This window comes from Garra rufa, chromosome 23 (genome assembly GCF_049309525.1).
Source record: "Garra rufa chromosome 23, GarRuf1.0, whole genome shotgun sequence".
Taxonomy (NCBI): domain Eukaryota; kingdom Metazoa; phylum Chordata; class Actinopteri; order Cypriniformes; family Cyprinidae; genus Garra; species Garra rufa.
The window spans coordinates 31,960,241-31,975,316 of NC_133383.1; the positions used below are offsets into that span (position 1 = coordinate 31,960,241).

General features: G+C 39.9%; 2 protein-coding genes across 2 annotated transcripts in view; both read right to left on the minus strand.

Moving 5' to 3' along the window:
• Positions 1–1,950: 1,950 nt before the first annotated feature.
• Positions 1,951–10,034, minus strand: isoc1 (isochorismatase domain containing 1). Its single transcript, XM_073829022.1, has 5 exons — positions 9,769–10,034; positions 8,656–8,775; positions 8,336–8,539; positions 7,743–7,859; positions 1,951–3,458 (listed from the first exon to the last, which is right to left on the minus strand). Exons 1-5 carry the CDS (start codon positions 10,030–10,032, stop codon positions 3,312–3,314), a joined length of 852 nt encoding a protein of 283 aa, XP_073685123.1. The 5' UTR covers positions 10,033–10,034; the 3' UTR covers positions 1,951–3,311.
• Positions 10,035–10,775: 741 nt separating this feature from the next.
• The window catches only part of slc27a6 (solute carrier family 27 member 6), a 36,265-nt gene continuing 31,964 nt past the window's right edge, over positions 10,776–15,076 (minus strand). Inside the window, exons 9-10 of the mRNA XM_073829021.1 lie at positions 14,408–14,538; positions 10,776–12,203 (exon numbers count right to left, since the gene is read on the minus strand). Of these exons, the coding sequence (XP_073685122.1) occupies positions 12,027–12,203; positions 14,408–14,538 (308 nt within the window). The 3' untranslated portion in view covers positions 10,776–12,026. The remainder of the gene's footprint in view (positions 12,204–14,407; positions 14,539–15,076) is intronic.

Here is a 15,076-nt window from a genome sequence, read left to right on the forward strand (position 1 = left end):
AAGACTCGACACACCATGAAACTTTGCTGGAAGTATGGCCTGGGTCTCTACACATGAACTCCAGCATTGAGAACATTGTTTGTGTTCACAGAGTTTACTAAAAAGAAAGGTTTTGAACAACTCACTTACACTGTTTGAGTCTCCGCTCGCGGTCGTCTTGCCAGTCAAGAAGTGTCCATCTCCGAATGCGAGGATGGATAGCTCCTAAAGCATATTTCCATATAAATGCACGGCTAATTCGTTGTTTAGTCGCAAGTGAAAAACAATATTAACCTTCTAGTTGTAAAAAGAGACTCATATAAGCCTAATATTTCGTCCTATGGAGTCCATTCATTCGCATTCGGAGATGGACACTTCTTGACTGGCAAGACGAGCGGAAACCCAAACAGTGAAAGTGAGTTGTTCAAAACCTTTCTTTTTAGTAAACTCTGTGTACACAATGTGAGTCTTCTTAGTGTTGTAAAAATATGGATTTTGATGCGCTCAAAGTTATGCCCCTAGTTCTCCCGTTCACCGGCCATTGACCACAAAACTAAATCACGGTCAATCTCAAAATCGTCTCGTCTGTCGTAATTATGCTTTTAGATATAAGTTTGTCCCATTTACAGTAAAAAAAAAAAAACAGCCCAAGTTGCATTTTGGCAATAGTTATCCTTTATTAGAGTTATCCTCTTCATTAAAAAACAAACATATGTTCAGTGCCTATGTATAAGACCAGCTTCAGGTGTGTTTGATTAGAGTTGTAGCTGAACTCTTCAGGGTAGTGTGTCCCCAGGAGCAGGGCTGAAGACCTCGGATATAAAGTGAACCTGCACAGAGATGGTGGGTAGTAAAGCTCAGCTGATCAGCGCTACTTCTGTGTTCCTCTCTGTCCTATTTGCTGTTACAATTTTGCAGTATTAGATCAAGTGTGAAATGTTAAATTGCAGGATATGCTTATTTGCAAATCATTATACATTTTGATTGAACATAACCCTATCACTAGCCTACAGCTCACAGAAATCCATTTTGTAATCGAGATTGAGAGTCTGCGTGAGGTAGACTTAAGCCCTGCGTCCACAGGATTAGTTTTCCCAGCACAAAGTAATTGCTACTGCGGACATCTGTAGCGTTTATCATCAGTTCATACTGACAGGACCCTCTAATCCTGAGCCTATAGAGCAGGCGTGCCTAACCCTGTTCCTGGAGATCTACCATCCTACAAAGTTCACCTCCAACCCTGATCAAACACACCTGAATCAGCTGATTCCTCCTTTAGGTAGCACTTGATAATTACAGACAGCTGTGTTGGAGCAGGACTAGTCTGCAGGTAGGTAGATCTCCTGGAACAGGGTTGAGCAGCCCTGCTTTAGACCGTCCCGCAGAGTTCAGCTCCAGCCCCCTCCAACGCACCTGAACCAGATCATCAAGGTGTTCAGAGCTACTACTAATCACAGACAGTGTTCTGGATGTAAAGATGGGTTGGAACTGGAGTCTGCAGGAAGGTAGATCTCTAGGAGCGTGATTAGAGATCATAAGCCATGTCAGAGGACATCAGCGTTTAGGCTGGTGTCAAACTCATTCCTCTGTTGTTCTTGAACTCTGTGCATGGAAGACCTAAAACAGTGCAGAAACCCCACATTTGGCAGAATGGGCCCTAATTCCCTCACTCCCTCATCTGCATTCACATACTGCATCTCACACTAGGTGGCGATGTGGTATTGTGGTGGTGGAGGTCATATCATTCTTTTTTTTAAGTACTTAATTACTTTATTTTGTGAAAATCAGTTTTCACCACTGTCTCCAGAAACATTACAGCTACAATACAAATATCTGTCTGTGATTAAATGGCCATATGCGGTTGCCACCTCACCACTACAAAAAAAGATCCAACTTGTGCTTGTCTGTGTTTAATTGGCATGACTTTTTTTGTGTAATCAAAAAGGATTTTGAAGAATTTGCACTGATTAGTTTCTTTAGTACATGATTTAGTGCATTTATTGAGCATTTAATATTATTTCTGAATGAAAAGTCCAATCTTCATCAAACGAGAACCACATTCCACCAACAGAGGATGAATCAATTACATTTTAACTAAATTGTTTAGTGAGGAAAGCTGAAACAAACCACATTTCCATGATAAATCTATTGTGTTCTGCTAAATGTTGTGCTTGGATGCCGATTACTGCTGCATGCTGGTATACCATTTCATTTATTTTTTTTTTTTACTTTTATAGACTTTGTGCATATAAACATTTATTCATATCAGATACATATAGAGCAGATAGAAAAACATGTTTGGAACCATAATGCTTAATAGTGCACGAAATAATTTTGATACACACACAGAAAAACCAAAGTAAATGTGTCTGTGCTTAGTACAATCAGTAGTGACTGTTCATCAATAGGCACCAAATACACATTTCCCCCCCAATATACAGGTACACAACAGAACAGGCTAATTTCAACACAAATACACACTTACACACAAAACAAATAGCAATGCCCCAAACTGTAAATGACAATTCAGGAAACCACTCCTCCAACTTCAGAGCGAGTGCAGTCTAAAGGGTCTGGGCTTTAAATGAAATGAAACCACATCAAACATTGGGGTAAAAATATATGTCCACACAAAAACATCACTTTCAGGAAATATTTGTGTGTCTCACTCTTGAAATGACTCTGTAACAGTAGGTCTTAAAAAAATAATATTCTGCTTCCACTGAAGAAGAAGAAGCTTCAACATTTTGGTAAAGGTGTTGTAGATCTTGTGCCATATAAGAATATTTAATATAGTTATAGTTTAAAGAGAAAATCAACTGGTTTCAGTAACTTGGCTAATCTGTAATCAGCACGTTTATATGAGAGGTAGTTCCATGTTCATACCCAACTTGTAAAAATACAGTGAGTACAGAAGAAAATTAAAGATCTTTTAATAAATGAGAAGGGAACAGATCCAAGCAATCTAAACGAATGAGTCTTGGACAAAGCGGCTCAGCCATCCATGGGCTCAAATATCTATAAAACTAAAGGTACAGAAGAAACTACTGCATCTAATGGCATCATTCAGCCGTACTGACGCTACATTCAGAGTGTTTGCAGGAGCAACATGAGGGAATTCTTTATTTCCACTCTTTTGTTTGTCTGGACAGAGATTGAGTAATGACAGATGGATTCGTTCATTTGCTCTGACACAACAGACACTGAAATAATCATTTTGGATTATAGAAGACTGTAAATGATGCTCATCAAATCTAAGTGGGTTCCCCAGTAGACTTCAGTGGTGTGTTCCAGTGTGTGCTGAGGGAAATGCTGGCTCCGTTGGACTGTGATCAGACTTTGGACAGCAGGCCTGATTCTGGAGCGCTGGCTTTAATGATGTTTTGGATCTCTTTGAACTTTGGATGTTCTTTATCGGCCACCAGCTGCAGCAGAACAGACTCGCTGGTGGTGACGATGATGCCCGTTCGCGCCAGCCGCTGAGAGAGAGAGAGAGAGAGACACACACACACACACAGACACACACACAGACACACACACAGACACACACACACACACAGACACACACACACACACACACACACACACACACACACACACACAGACACACACACAGACACACACACACAGACACACACACAGACACACACACACAGACACACACACACACACACACACACACACAGACACACACACACACACACACACACACACACACACACACACACACACACACACACACACAGACACACACACACACACACACACACACACACACACACAGACACACACACACACACAGACACACACACACAGACACACACACACACACACACACACACACACACACACACACACACACACACACACACACACAGACACACACACACACACAGACACACACACACACACACAGACACACACACACACACACACACACACACAGACACACACACACACACACAGACACACACACACACACACACACACACACACAGACACACACACACACACACACACACACACAGACACACACACACACACACAGACACACACACACACACACACACACACACAGACACACACACACACACACACACAGACACACAGACACACACACACACACACAGACACACACACACACACACACACACACACAGACACACACAGACACACACACACAGACACACACACACAGACACACACACACACACACAGACACACACACACAGACACACACACACACACACACACACACACAGACACACACACACACACACAGACACACACACACACACACACACACACACAGACACACACACACACACACACACACACACACACACACACACACACACACACACACACACACAGACACACACACACACACACACACACACACACACACACAGACACACACACACACACAGACACACACACACAGACACACACACACACACACACACACACACACACACACACAGACACACACACACAGACACACACACACACACACACACACACACACAGACACACACACACACACACACACACACACACACACACACACACACACACACACACAGACACACACACACAGACACACACAGACACACACACACAGACACACACACACACACACACACAGACACACACACACACACACACACACACACACACACACACACACACACACACACACACACACACACACACACACACACACACACACACACACACACACACACACACACACACACACACACGTTAGCTTTGCCAGCCTTCAAATGTCATTTGTGGAGGACACAGGACACAAGGGAGTTTTTGGACATACCCACACTGTCTTGAATCAGAGTGCACAGAGTACGCATTCGCATCGCAGAGCTAAACAACACCAGCATTCAAGGTTAAAAAAAAATATAATAATTGTAATTTATTTTTTAGAAAATGACCAATCGTTTCACTAGATAGACCATTCTTCCTCGGCTGGGATCGTTTAGAGCTCTTTGAAATTGCATTTAAACTGCATAATTGTATTTATTGTTTGAATTTCTTTATGAATTTGGCAAAAGTTAAAGCTGATACTTTGTTTATTAAAAAGTAACAAAGCAGAAATCTTGTTGCAATTAGTCAACAGCAAAAGCGCTATGAATATATGAAGTTCACGCATTAACAGAACACAGTGTCTACACTAAATATCTTGATTAGAAGAAGCCATACTATTGATGATAAATGAGAATTGCTAACGATATTGTTAATGTCCACACAGCTTCAAGTTGTGCACAGAATAGACAGTTTTTTTTTGCCCTTTCACTTCATGATTTTGATCTCTCTCATGCTGCATTACATTTTTTTTTAATTACATTTTAAAATCATTACATATACATTTGTATAGTGGCCACTGGCGACCTCAGCAAAAACTTCACTCTCAAAATAATATTTTTGTTTGCAAAATGCATTTCAGTCAGAGTCTGGAGCTCAGTGGTGGGTTGGCTGCTGTTAATGTCAAGCTCTGGTTGTATGGCAGTTGTGTTCAGCTGTGTTATGCCGCGTTCCAGGCAACCGTTACTCGTGTTTTTCCAACCTTCTACCCGTGAAAGTGCACCCGAACGGCAGTCAAACCCGGTTTTTCCCACTCGTGAACTCGTACTAGATCGATGTACTCCCAGTTCCGAGTTCTGACGTGACATAACCCGCTAAACCACTCTGTCAGCACCTACTGTAGGAGTGCAGTGTTTATGCAAGTGGTACACCGAGAAAAAATAGACTTTAAGACAATAAAATAATAATGGATAATAATGTAATAATAATAATTGTGCTCAGGCACTTTGGGGTGACTTGTCTGGAACGCTACAAAGTCGTGATTTACCAGCTCTGCCTGGAACGCAGCATTAAGCACAAACTATGCATTAAATGGGTGACTTATTAGACTTAAAAACAAAAACATCTACGATCTCTTTAGGAACAACAGTCTGGCAAGACCTTGAAGAGCCTGTTTTCACAAAAACTGTCCACAGAGTTTTTCACAAAGCCAACATATGTAATATAGTGCATATATTGACTAAAATGTTCCTCTCTAGAGTTGTTTTTGGTCACTGAATGTCCTTCCTGAGGTAAATGCATAAGCTGTATTAATGATGTCTTTCCGTGGATGAAACGCTGATTCAGTGACTACAAGAGACATAACTCATGTGAGTGAGCAGTTTGTGCTAGAACTAATAATGAAGAAGAAGAGGAAATCAATGGGATCTGTCCCGACACATTAAAGAGCATCAAATCCACTTTTAATGTTTGAATTTTGTTATAAGATTGACAGAATTTGAAAGCTAAGACTTTATTTCATATCAAATTGAACAAAGCACACAGCTCTAGGGTTGGGTATCGTTTGAATTTTATGGATTTTATCGATTCCGATTCTTTTCGATTCCAATTTAGTAAAAAAAACAACAACAAACACAAAAGTCAAACATTAATATATTAAACATGTTTATTTTCAGTGCTAGCTTGCAACATATTATTTTATTACGGGGTTCTCAACTTTTTTATATCAGGGCCCCCTTCTTCTCGGGTTAATTTTGCAAGGCCCCCCAATGCCTGACATTTCCTCTAAACGTGTTTATTTTTGAACCTTTTTTATTAACCTAAACATTTGTTTTGCCTTTTTATTTTTCTCCTGCATGTAATAAAAAAATTCAGACAAACTTTAAATTAAAGCTATACTTTTGAATTTAAAAGAAAACCCTAGCTCTAACTTTTGAACATGAATACACATTTACAGATTTAAAGCTCCTAAATTATTTAATTCAGACATTCTTCACAACTTCAGAGTACTCTTTCTTAAGTGACTGAATATCTACTGTTTGTATTTATTATAAAATAAACATATAAATGAAAAATACAGTGAATACATTGTAAATCTGTTGATGCTGGTGCTCATATGTGCATAAATATGACCCTTACAAGATCCACCTCTATGGGCGAGCATTCATTAGAAAACTATGCAAATATTTAGAAATTTCACACAAAAATACTATGGATCAGAGCCCCAAAAGCATGAATAGTTAGTGTGCAGTGGTAGCTTTGTCTTCGGTTTTTACAAAGCGTAGACACTTTTAAACGCTTACCGCGATCCATCTTGTAGACTGATGTTTACATTACCACGCAAGGTCCTGGCAGATCACTAGATGAAAAAATGCATCCAGGAATCGAAATTTTAATTTTATAACAAGTATCCGATTCTTTATCTTAAGTATCCGATTCCAGAATCGGAAACGATTTTCGATTCCCAACCCTACACAGCTCATTGTGATAATTGGATGGCAGGGGCTTTAAATCACGTTCAGTAAAGTTTTGTTCACGCATCAACAGAAAACAGCATCGACTAAAAGACCTCGGCTCATTAAAATATAGCTCGATTAAAAATGAGGAAACAGTGTTGATGTTTAGCTGTTGCAGTTCATTGACAGTGTGTGCACAAAATGTACACGGACACATTCAAAACACGCCACCGCAGAACGGCTGATTATATTTACACAACATAAAGGGAAGTGGTCGAATGCATCCTGACCTGTGGGAGTTCAGAGATTAATAAATGACAAACATCCTTTTCTTCAGACGACCAGCAAACGATGTACAGCCATCAGAACGTGTACAGACTGAGATTTCCATATTTAACTGCTGGCCTTCACTTTCCAGGATCAATCAGTACAACATTAGTTACACGGCCTCATCTTCATTCCTCATGAAGTGAATATCAGTCTTACCTCTAGTGCAAACATCCTGTCCATCATGCTTCTGGAGGACGAGGCATCAGCAACAATGTGCACTTCGAAACCTCTTCCGACCAGATCCAGAGCGGTCTGCTGAATGCACACATGCGTCTGCAAGAGACAAACACTCCTTCAGTGTTTCCTGAATGAACCCAAACTGAATACATCCAGAGCAAAACAGTCCATTACTCAGGGTTCCTACTCTCTTATGAACAAAAGACTCAAGGACTTTCCAATTCCTATCAAGCACCTATTAAAATGACGTTCCAGTATAAGCAGTATTCATGAAGGCCTTTAAAATAATACATCAACCACACACAATATTTAATGTCAATGTTGAGCTTAACAGAAATCTTATTTTCAGGTCAGCTGTACTTGAATGAATATTAATCACGTTGGCTGCATTCCCTCAGACCGACTGGCAGAAATGGTGATAGCTGAGCGCTAGATGATAAGATTGCGTCTGAGCATTAGCTCCATCCACTATCAAACAAACCTGCCAGTGGCTTCAGCTTCCAAATGAACGTTTAAGAAGCGTGAGCGCCCCGAGCAACATCATGACCCCGATCACGATCACAGGTACTGACCTCGACTCCGAACAGCACCACGCTGCGGACTCCTGGAATCTCGGCCAGCGCCGCCTCCACCTCCGGAAGCACCATGGAAAACTTGGTTTTGGGAAAGACTAATTTGGCCCCGGTCAGATCCATTTCCTGCACCGTGCTGCCCAGACCTTTGGGGTACTGCTCCGACACCAGCACAGGAATGCCCAGAATACGAGCCCCCTGCAGCTGAGCCGCACACACACAGACATTTACACTGAACATTAGGCACTATGCGTCTCTTTCAATGACAGGATTGTGAAACACATCCAAACTGACTTCATCTGAAAGATCAGCAATATTACCAGCCTCTGGCCCACACTGATGATGTCCCCGAAGTATTTGATGGCAGGTCTGAACCTCTCCTGCATGTCACAGCAGAAGAACACCGTGGTGGCCGGAGACAGGTTTCCCAGCGTCGTGATCTGCGGTAAAGAATCCAGAAAAGACACGTTTCGGTTTTCATACAACAGCGTAATAAAATCCGGCTGTCAGCACTGAAACATTTCATGATGGTTTCTGCTGTGAACAGCAATGAAATCAGTAACAAAGGAATATTTCATCTAATTTAGGCATGTAAGAAGTTCCCTGATAGCACACGAACATCTTGGAAACATCTGTTTGACGTCTGCCTTTACATCTTCAATACGTCTATTGGACGTTTCCTATCAGATGTCAAATAGACGTCTCTTAGATGTCTTTAAGATGTCTATGATTTAGAATGGATGTAAAACTGACATCTTACAGACGTTTGCTCACAGCAGATGCTTTCCAGATCAAGAGATCTTTAACAGACATCTTGCAGACGTACGGGTGCTATCTGAGTTGATTTTTCAGAAAATGCATATATTTCTCATTACTGTAATGCGAACAACTACAATAAAGCAATAAATGCGTGCATCATTTAATCATATAATTTAAAGAATTCTTTTAATGAATAAAACATATGCATTATTTATTTACAAGAAGCTGTAAATGAGAATACAACACCTTGCTTTTTTGAGAATGTAAATATGGTATCAAAAACAACACTTATAAACAAACATGAACTTCAACAAAGGTCAAATCTCGATGTGTAATAGAGAAGCAGCCCGCACACTTACACATGTAATGTAACATTATATCGCCTGCTGTTTCCTCATCATCACTCGTGTTTCCTGAAGCAGAGCTTACTTTCGTTTTACCGCCCAACCATAGCAGCACTTTAGACGTGGCACATTTACAATAATCGCGGACAAATACATGACATGCATGACTGCAACAGTCTAACAATATCACCAGAGAACCCAAAGTGATTTGCTGAAATGTCAAGCTCCTGTCACACTCATTCATTTCCGCACATAAGAGCGACACCTAAAACATTTGCACATAATGAAAGGGTAAGATGAAGACAGGTCGTGAGTGAAACATGAGCTTACATCCATCTGCAGGGGCACTAATCTCAGCCGACATTTCTCTGAGACCGTGAATCCCTTCGGTAAATCAATGTACTGACCCCACTCCTCCGAGAAATACTGAAGCACCAATTTACGATGAACATCGATCTGATATCCGTAAATAGACAGAAACTTCTGGATGAGCACTTCATATCCAGAGCCCAGGGGCACAGACGAGGGCCGCGAGAACACCGAGAATGAGAATAAGACAGGGACATGGTTATTGCTGCTGTGTGCGTCCGCCATGATGCTCCGCAACTCTATCGAATCATTCCGCTGACCGACTCGAATGAATCGTTCTTAAGAGTCGGTTCACTCCAGTCATCCGAATCCAACTGGCTATGGACTGATCGATTTTATAGTTTTAAATGGTTTCGTTTAAAAAACTAAATCTAAACAAAAACAGACACATTGGGCTACTAAATATACCAAGACAATATCTGCTTGTGTTTGGACAATTTTTCTGCATTTTTCTCAGTTGAATATTAGTTCCTGTGAATTGAAGCCATGAACTTCGGAGGTCTGTGGTGGCACTGTTTGTTATAAAAGACAAATCCAAACCAAGAGCATTTACTTTCAATACGAATCGAATCTTCTTTAATGCTCAATGAAGCGAATCGTTCAAAAGAACCGATTCGCTAAAATGATTCTGACTTTTGAAAGTCGAAGGGTGGTTGCTCTGAGTGGGAAAAGGTATCCTTTGGTTTGTTTGTAACTATTTTTGTTGCAGATTAAATAGACAAACTACAGTAATTCTTGCTTTTGTGATATTTCAGCTATTCCTAAATACACTCTCATTTGTGTTCTGATTTTATTAACATGAGTTAGGCTTGGACCTTTATTTTGAAGACAACCATGAAGTGAAACTATTAGATACAATATGAACATGAATATCTGGCAGTGTGCTCTGGTCTCTCTGAAAGACTGTGCGACTATAAATAAAAACGGAATGGATTATTAATTATTCATTTATTATGAAGTGTTAGCAAACATACAGTCAGTGTTACAGTTGCAGTCCTGATATGGCATTAACCCTCTGGACATCATTATAGAACAGCTCATAGATATAACAGGACTGTAGAGGACAGTATACACACTGATGTTGACAAACGCTCACAGATATAAAGAAGAGGAAATACTGTCCCCAGGATAGAGAGTGTCTGTCTGTTGAGGAGGTAGTGTTCTCTATCCTGCTGAAGGACTCACATTCAGTCTGTTTCTCTGTCATATAAATGTAAGCAAAACGATGGTATAAAATGTTAGTTCTGTGCTTCATGAGCTGCCTTTCTTACTTTTCTAACATGCTTTTCACCATACTGACAACTGATTGTGAACACTTGAATGCATGTAAACAATTTTCATTTATTACATAATTAGGTAAAAAAAAACGGATTCAATAACATTGCATACATTTCTCACTTCAGTAAGTGAAGAAAATGTGAAGTTTTAAATAAAATTCACAGTGAATCTCAAATGTTTCAAGTGCCCTGTTAAAAAAAAAAATAAATAGAACTAAACTAATCAACCAAAGGTAAAAATAATCATGTCTTCACTTTATATGATGTTCAAAACTAAAGCAAAAAATGCAGTTTGAGTCACAGTCAGACTTTTGGCTGTGTATTTGAAATATCCAAAGTGCATTACACAGTTATAATATTACACTTCAACATATACAAGAGATGGACCGTTTTATGACACATTGATTAAAATCATTCAGATACACACAAGCAGACAGGTGTGGCGTCGGAACATTGGCTGCTTCATAAACCAGCAGGAAGACGTAACATGATTTGATGAGTCTGGTCGTTTTCTAGCTGTAACTGAAATCTGATTGGGTTGAGTTGCGTCGCAGGAGGTTAAAGCACTGATGTGCGTGTGCTGCACACTAAAGCCATATGTGAAAGTACACTTTAAAGAAGAACAGCAGCAATCTAGCAAATCTAGCAGTGATTCCTTCATAGCGCTCAAACATTCATCTCAGTGTTAAAATCACTAGTCTGTCTTTCCCAGACGGCACACGTGACAGCAGACTGTTTGCTCATCTCCGCTCGGAGCATATCAGCATCACCCTCTGTTATGTCTACTGATTCTGTATTCACTAAAGGACACGGTCTGTGGCTCTGAAAGACCTTCGTGATCAATAATTCACGGCGGACTCTGGTCAAATATACAGCGCTACAAATGAGTCCCTCTGCGTCTGATGGCCAAATCACTTCTCTAATGTTAGATACGGGGCTGGGCTAGACTTTCCCGTGACCGTTAACTATGCGCTCATAGACGGAGCAGGTCAGGGGAACGTAGCTCTTCTCGGTGTAGTCCAGGAAGTAGAGCGGATCGCTGATGCTGGAAGGATTGAAGCCGCTTTCCACCAGAGCAAACTTCTGCTGCTTGAAGGTGCTGGTCATCTCCATTGACTCCTGCAGACACAAAGCACATGACTAGCCTCAGTCCTCGTGTTGCAGTGCATCTACAGGATGAGACTGATTTAGGCTGATTTAGAGGGCAGCCCTGTGCCACAGCTCTGATTCGGCACACATGTACATGTTACGATCCAACGGGAAAGAAGAAGGTGGACCGTTTGACAGCAGTTCTCCAGTCAGCATGTTGACACTGACAGTTTAGTTGTTAGACACAAAAAACAAGTCAACATTTCCACTGATAATACCCAGAAACAAAAATGAGAGCAGTGTATGGGGTACCCAGCAAACACAGAATGTTCCCCTAATGTTCCCATATGCTTCCCAGTTGGTTATTTTTTGGGAACCAAATGAGAATGTTCTGTGGGTTCTCTTTTTAATAACCTATAAAGAACTTTCCCAGAATGTTCCCTGCAGGTTATTTTTAGTAGTCATAACCATGTAAACTAATTAAAACGAATTCTTCTAATGCTGAAAAAATTATGGTGGTGAACTAATGGTGCTTCAATAAACATAAAATCTGGGTTATTATATAGTATGGTACTTCTAGTCTTACATACTAACAAATAAGACATCTAACATAGTATAGGATAATTCAGTCTCATTTAGCTTCTTCTGATGGTTAAATGTGCTCTGATTATCTGTAATGATTAAACGATGGTGTGTAGTAGTGATTATTGAGGTCTTCCATGCCGCTTACTCTACGGGACACAGGAGTGCTGACGTTCCGAAGCGGGATCGGAGTGAAGGGGTTAGGAGAAAGTTCTGGGAACCTTCAGAGAACTTTAAGGGAACCTTTCAGGAACATAAATAGAATGTTTCCTACTGGTTATCCAGGAAAGTTTTCTTAACGTAAATAGAACTTTCCCATTAGGTTGGGGGAATGTTGTGGTAACCTACAGGGAACGTTCTCAGAACGTTTCGGGAATGTTCCAGGAATGTTTCCCTAACCTGAAGAGAACATTCTGAACGCAGCATATATAGAAAGATCAAACCAATGTTTTGTTCACATCAGACTATTTAATACATAAGACTATTTCCCCTGACCTGTCAGGATTATGGCCTTATTTCGGCCACTAGAGGCCCTAACTGCTTTTATTTATTTTTTTGTCCTCTCCTTTGTTGTTCTCTCTGACTGTCAAAAACTGACAATTCTGTCATCATGTCTTCACCCTCAGTTTCTCTCTTCTGATAAACCCAACAGAAGGCATTTTAAAGAACATGGGTAATCAAATAGTTGATGGACCCTATTGACCCCCTTTTTTCTTTTCTTTTTTTTTTGTCAATGGCAACCAGCGATGGGAGACATTCTGATGATTACTGTGTAAAGAAATGTCCAAACTCAGCAGAACACAGTAGAAGGTTTTAATCCAACATAAGCCAATCTGTGAAAGTGGTGGCTGGTAATAATACATGACTGGTTTTGAACATTTTAGCAGGATGAAGATAATTAGTTAATGCAGAAAATATGATTGTTTTTAATTGCCAGCCCTAAAACATAGTAATAATCTGCGTTCTCATTAAAATCGGTCTGCATGTTGGTGTGCTAAACGCTGAATGGAAACTCCAGAGTTGTAATGAGTAGAACACGGAAGCAGTTGTGCAAATAGTCCATTCACTTCACTGCAAGTTATTATAAGCAGAATTACTTTAAATGCGTTTACAAGACAGGAATAAACAGAATAGATATCTCCTGAGTTTGAGAAGGCCACAGAAAGAAAATATCTGACTATACAAATGAATCAACAGAATTTAATCATTTGTATAGTTTGTATAGTCATTTTAAAAGATGTACCTAATAAAACTTATTTATAGGCTATGTATATATTTAAATTAATTTAAACACAAAGTTCAATATAAATTGCCAATTCATTTAATAATTATATTAGAATTAATATATTACATGACTATAACAAATACAACTCATAAAATATGAATATAATAAAAAAATTAACAGCAAAAGACAATTTTTTCTCACTTTGTTCAGCAGTTTGGTCCAGTTTGTGTCTCTAATCAAGCATAAATCCTGCTCCGGAACATAAAAAACAAACAAAAAAAAAAAACTTAAGCCCCAAAAATCTGGATGCTCTAAACACAAACTTACCTGGGTAAAAACCATAACCATTTTTGTTTTATTTGGTTTTACCTTTCGGATTTACTTTTTGTGACTCTTGTTCCCACTGAGCTCAGCATTTGTTTCGTACCTGCAGTCTGATGAAGAGAGGTCGAGCATATGAAGGGAGTTCTTTGAGGACGTGATCGAACAGTTTCTTCCCATCAAATGTGCATTCGGGCCTCACAATCACCGCAGCCATTCCGCCTCGACCCTCATTTCCTGTGCACAGAAACACACATGCATTTTAACTTCTTGTTTACTCTCATCAGCCAATCACAAAGACATTCATTTACTATTAATTTACTATTAATTTACTCTGGACTCAGGTGCTTGACATCTACACTTTGATTATAATTAAACTGATTGGACAAGACTGGGAAGGTTCAAACTCAAAGTCAACTTTATTGTCAATTCTGCCACATGTACAGGACATACAAAGAATTGAAACTGCGTGACTCTCAGACCCATGGTGCATTCAAGTAACATTAAATACAAAAAGTAACATTAAATGCAAAGGTAGAATTAAAAAATACGAATAAATACAAATAAACATAATATATAAAAATGAAAAATACAATTAAGGGCACATGGTAGAGAGAGCAAACCATGTAAACAATATAGTGCAGCAGAGCTTGTAAGTGTGTAAAAGTGTCAGAGCAGTCTTGTAACTGTCTTATGAGCAATGTGAGGTAGTTGGCAGACCAATGCTGCACAAAGTGACTGGTGCAGATCAGTGTGTGTGTGTGTGTGTGTGTGT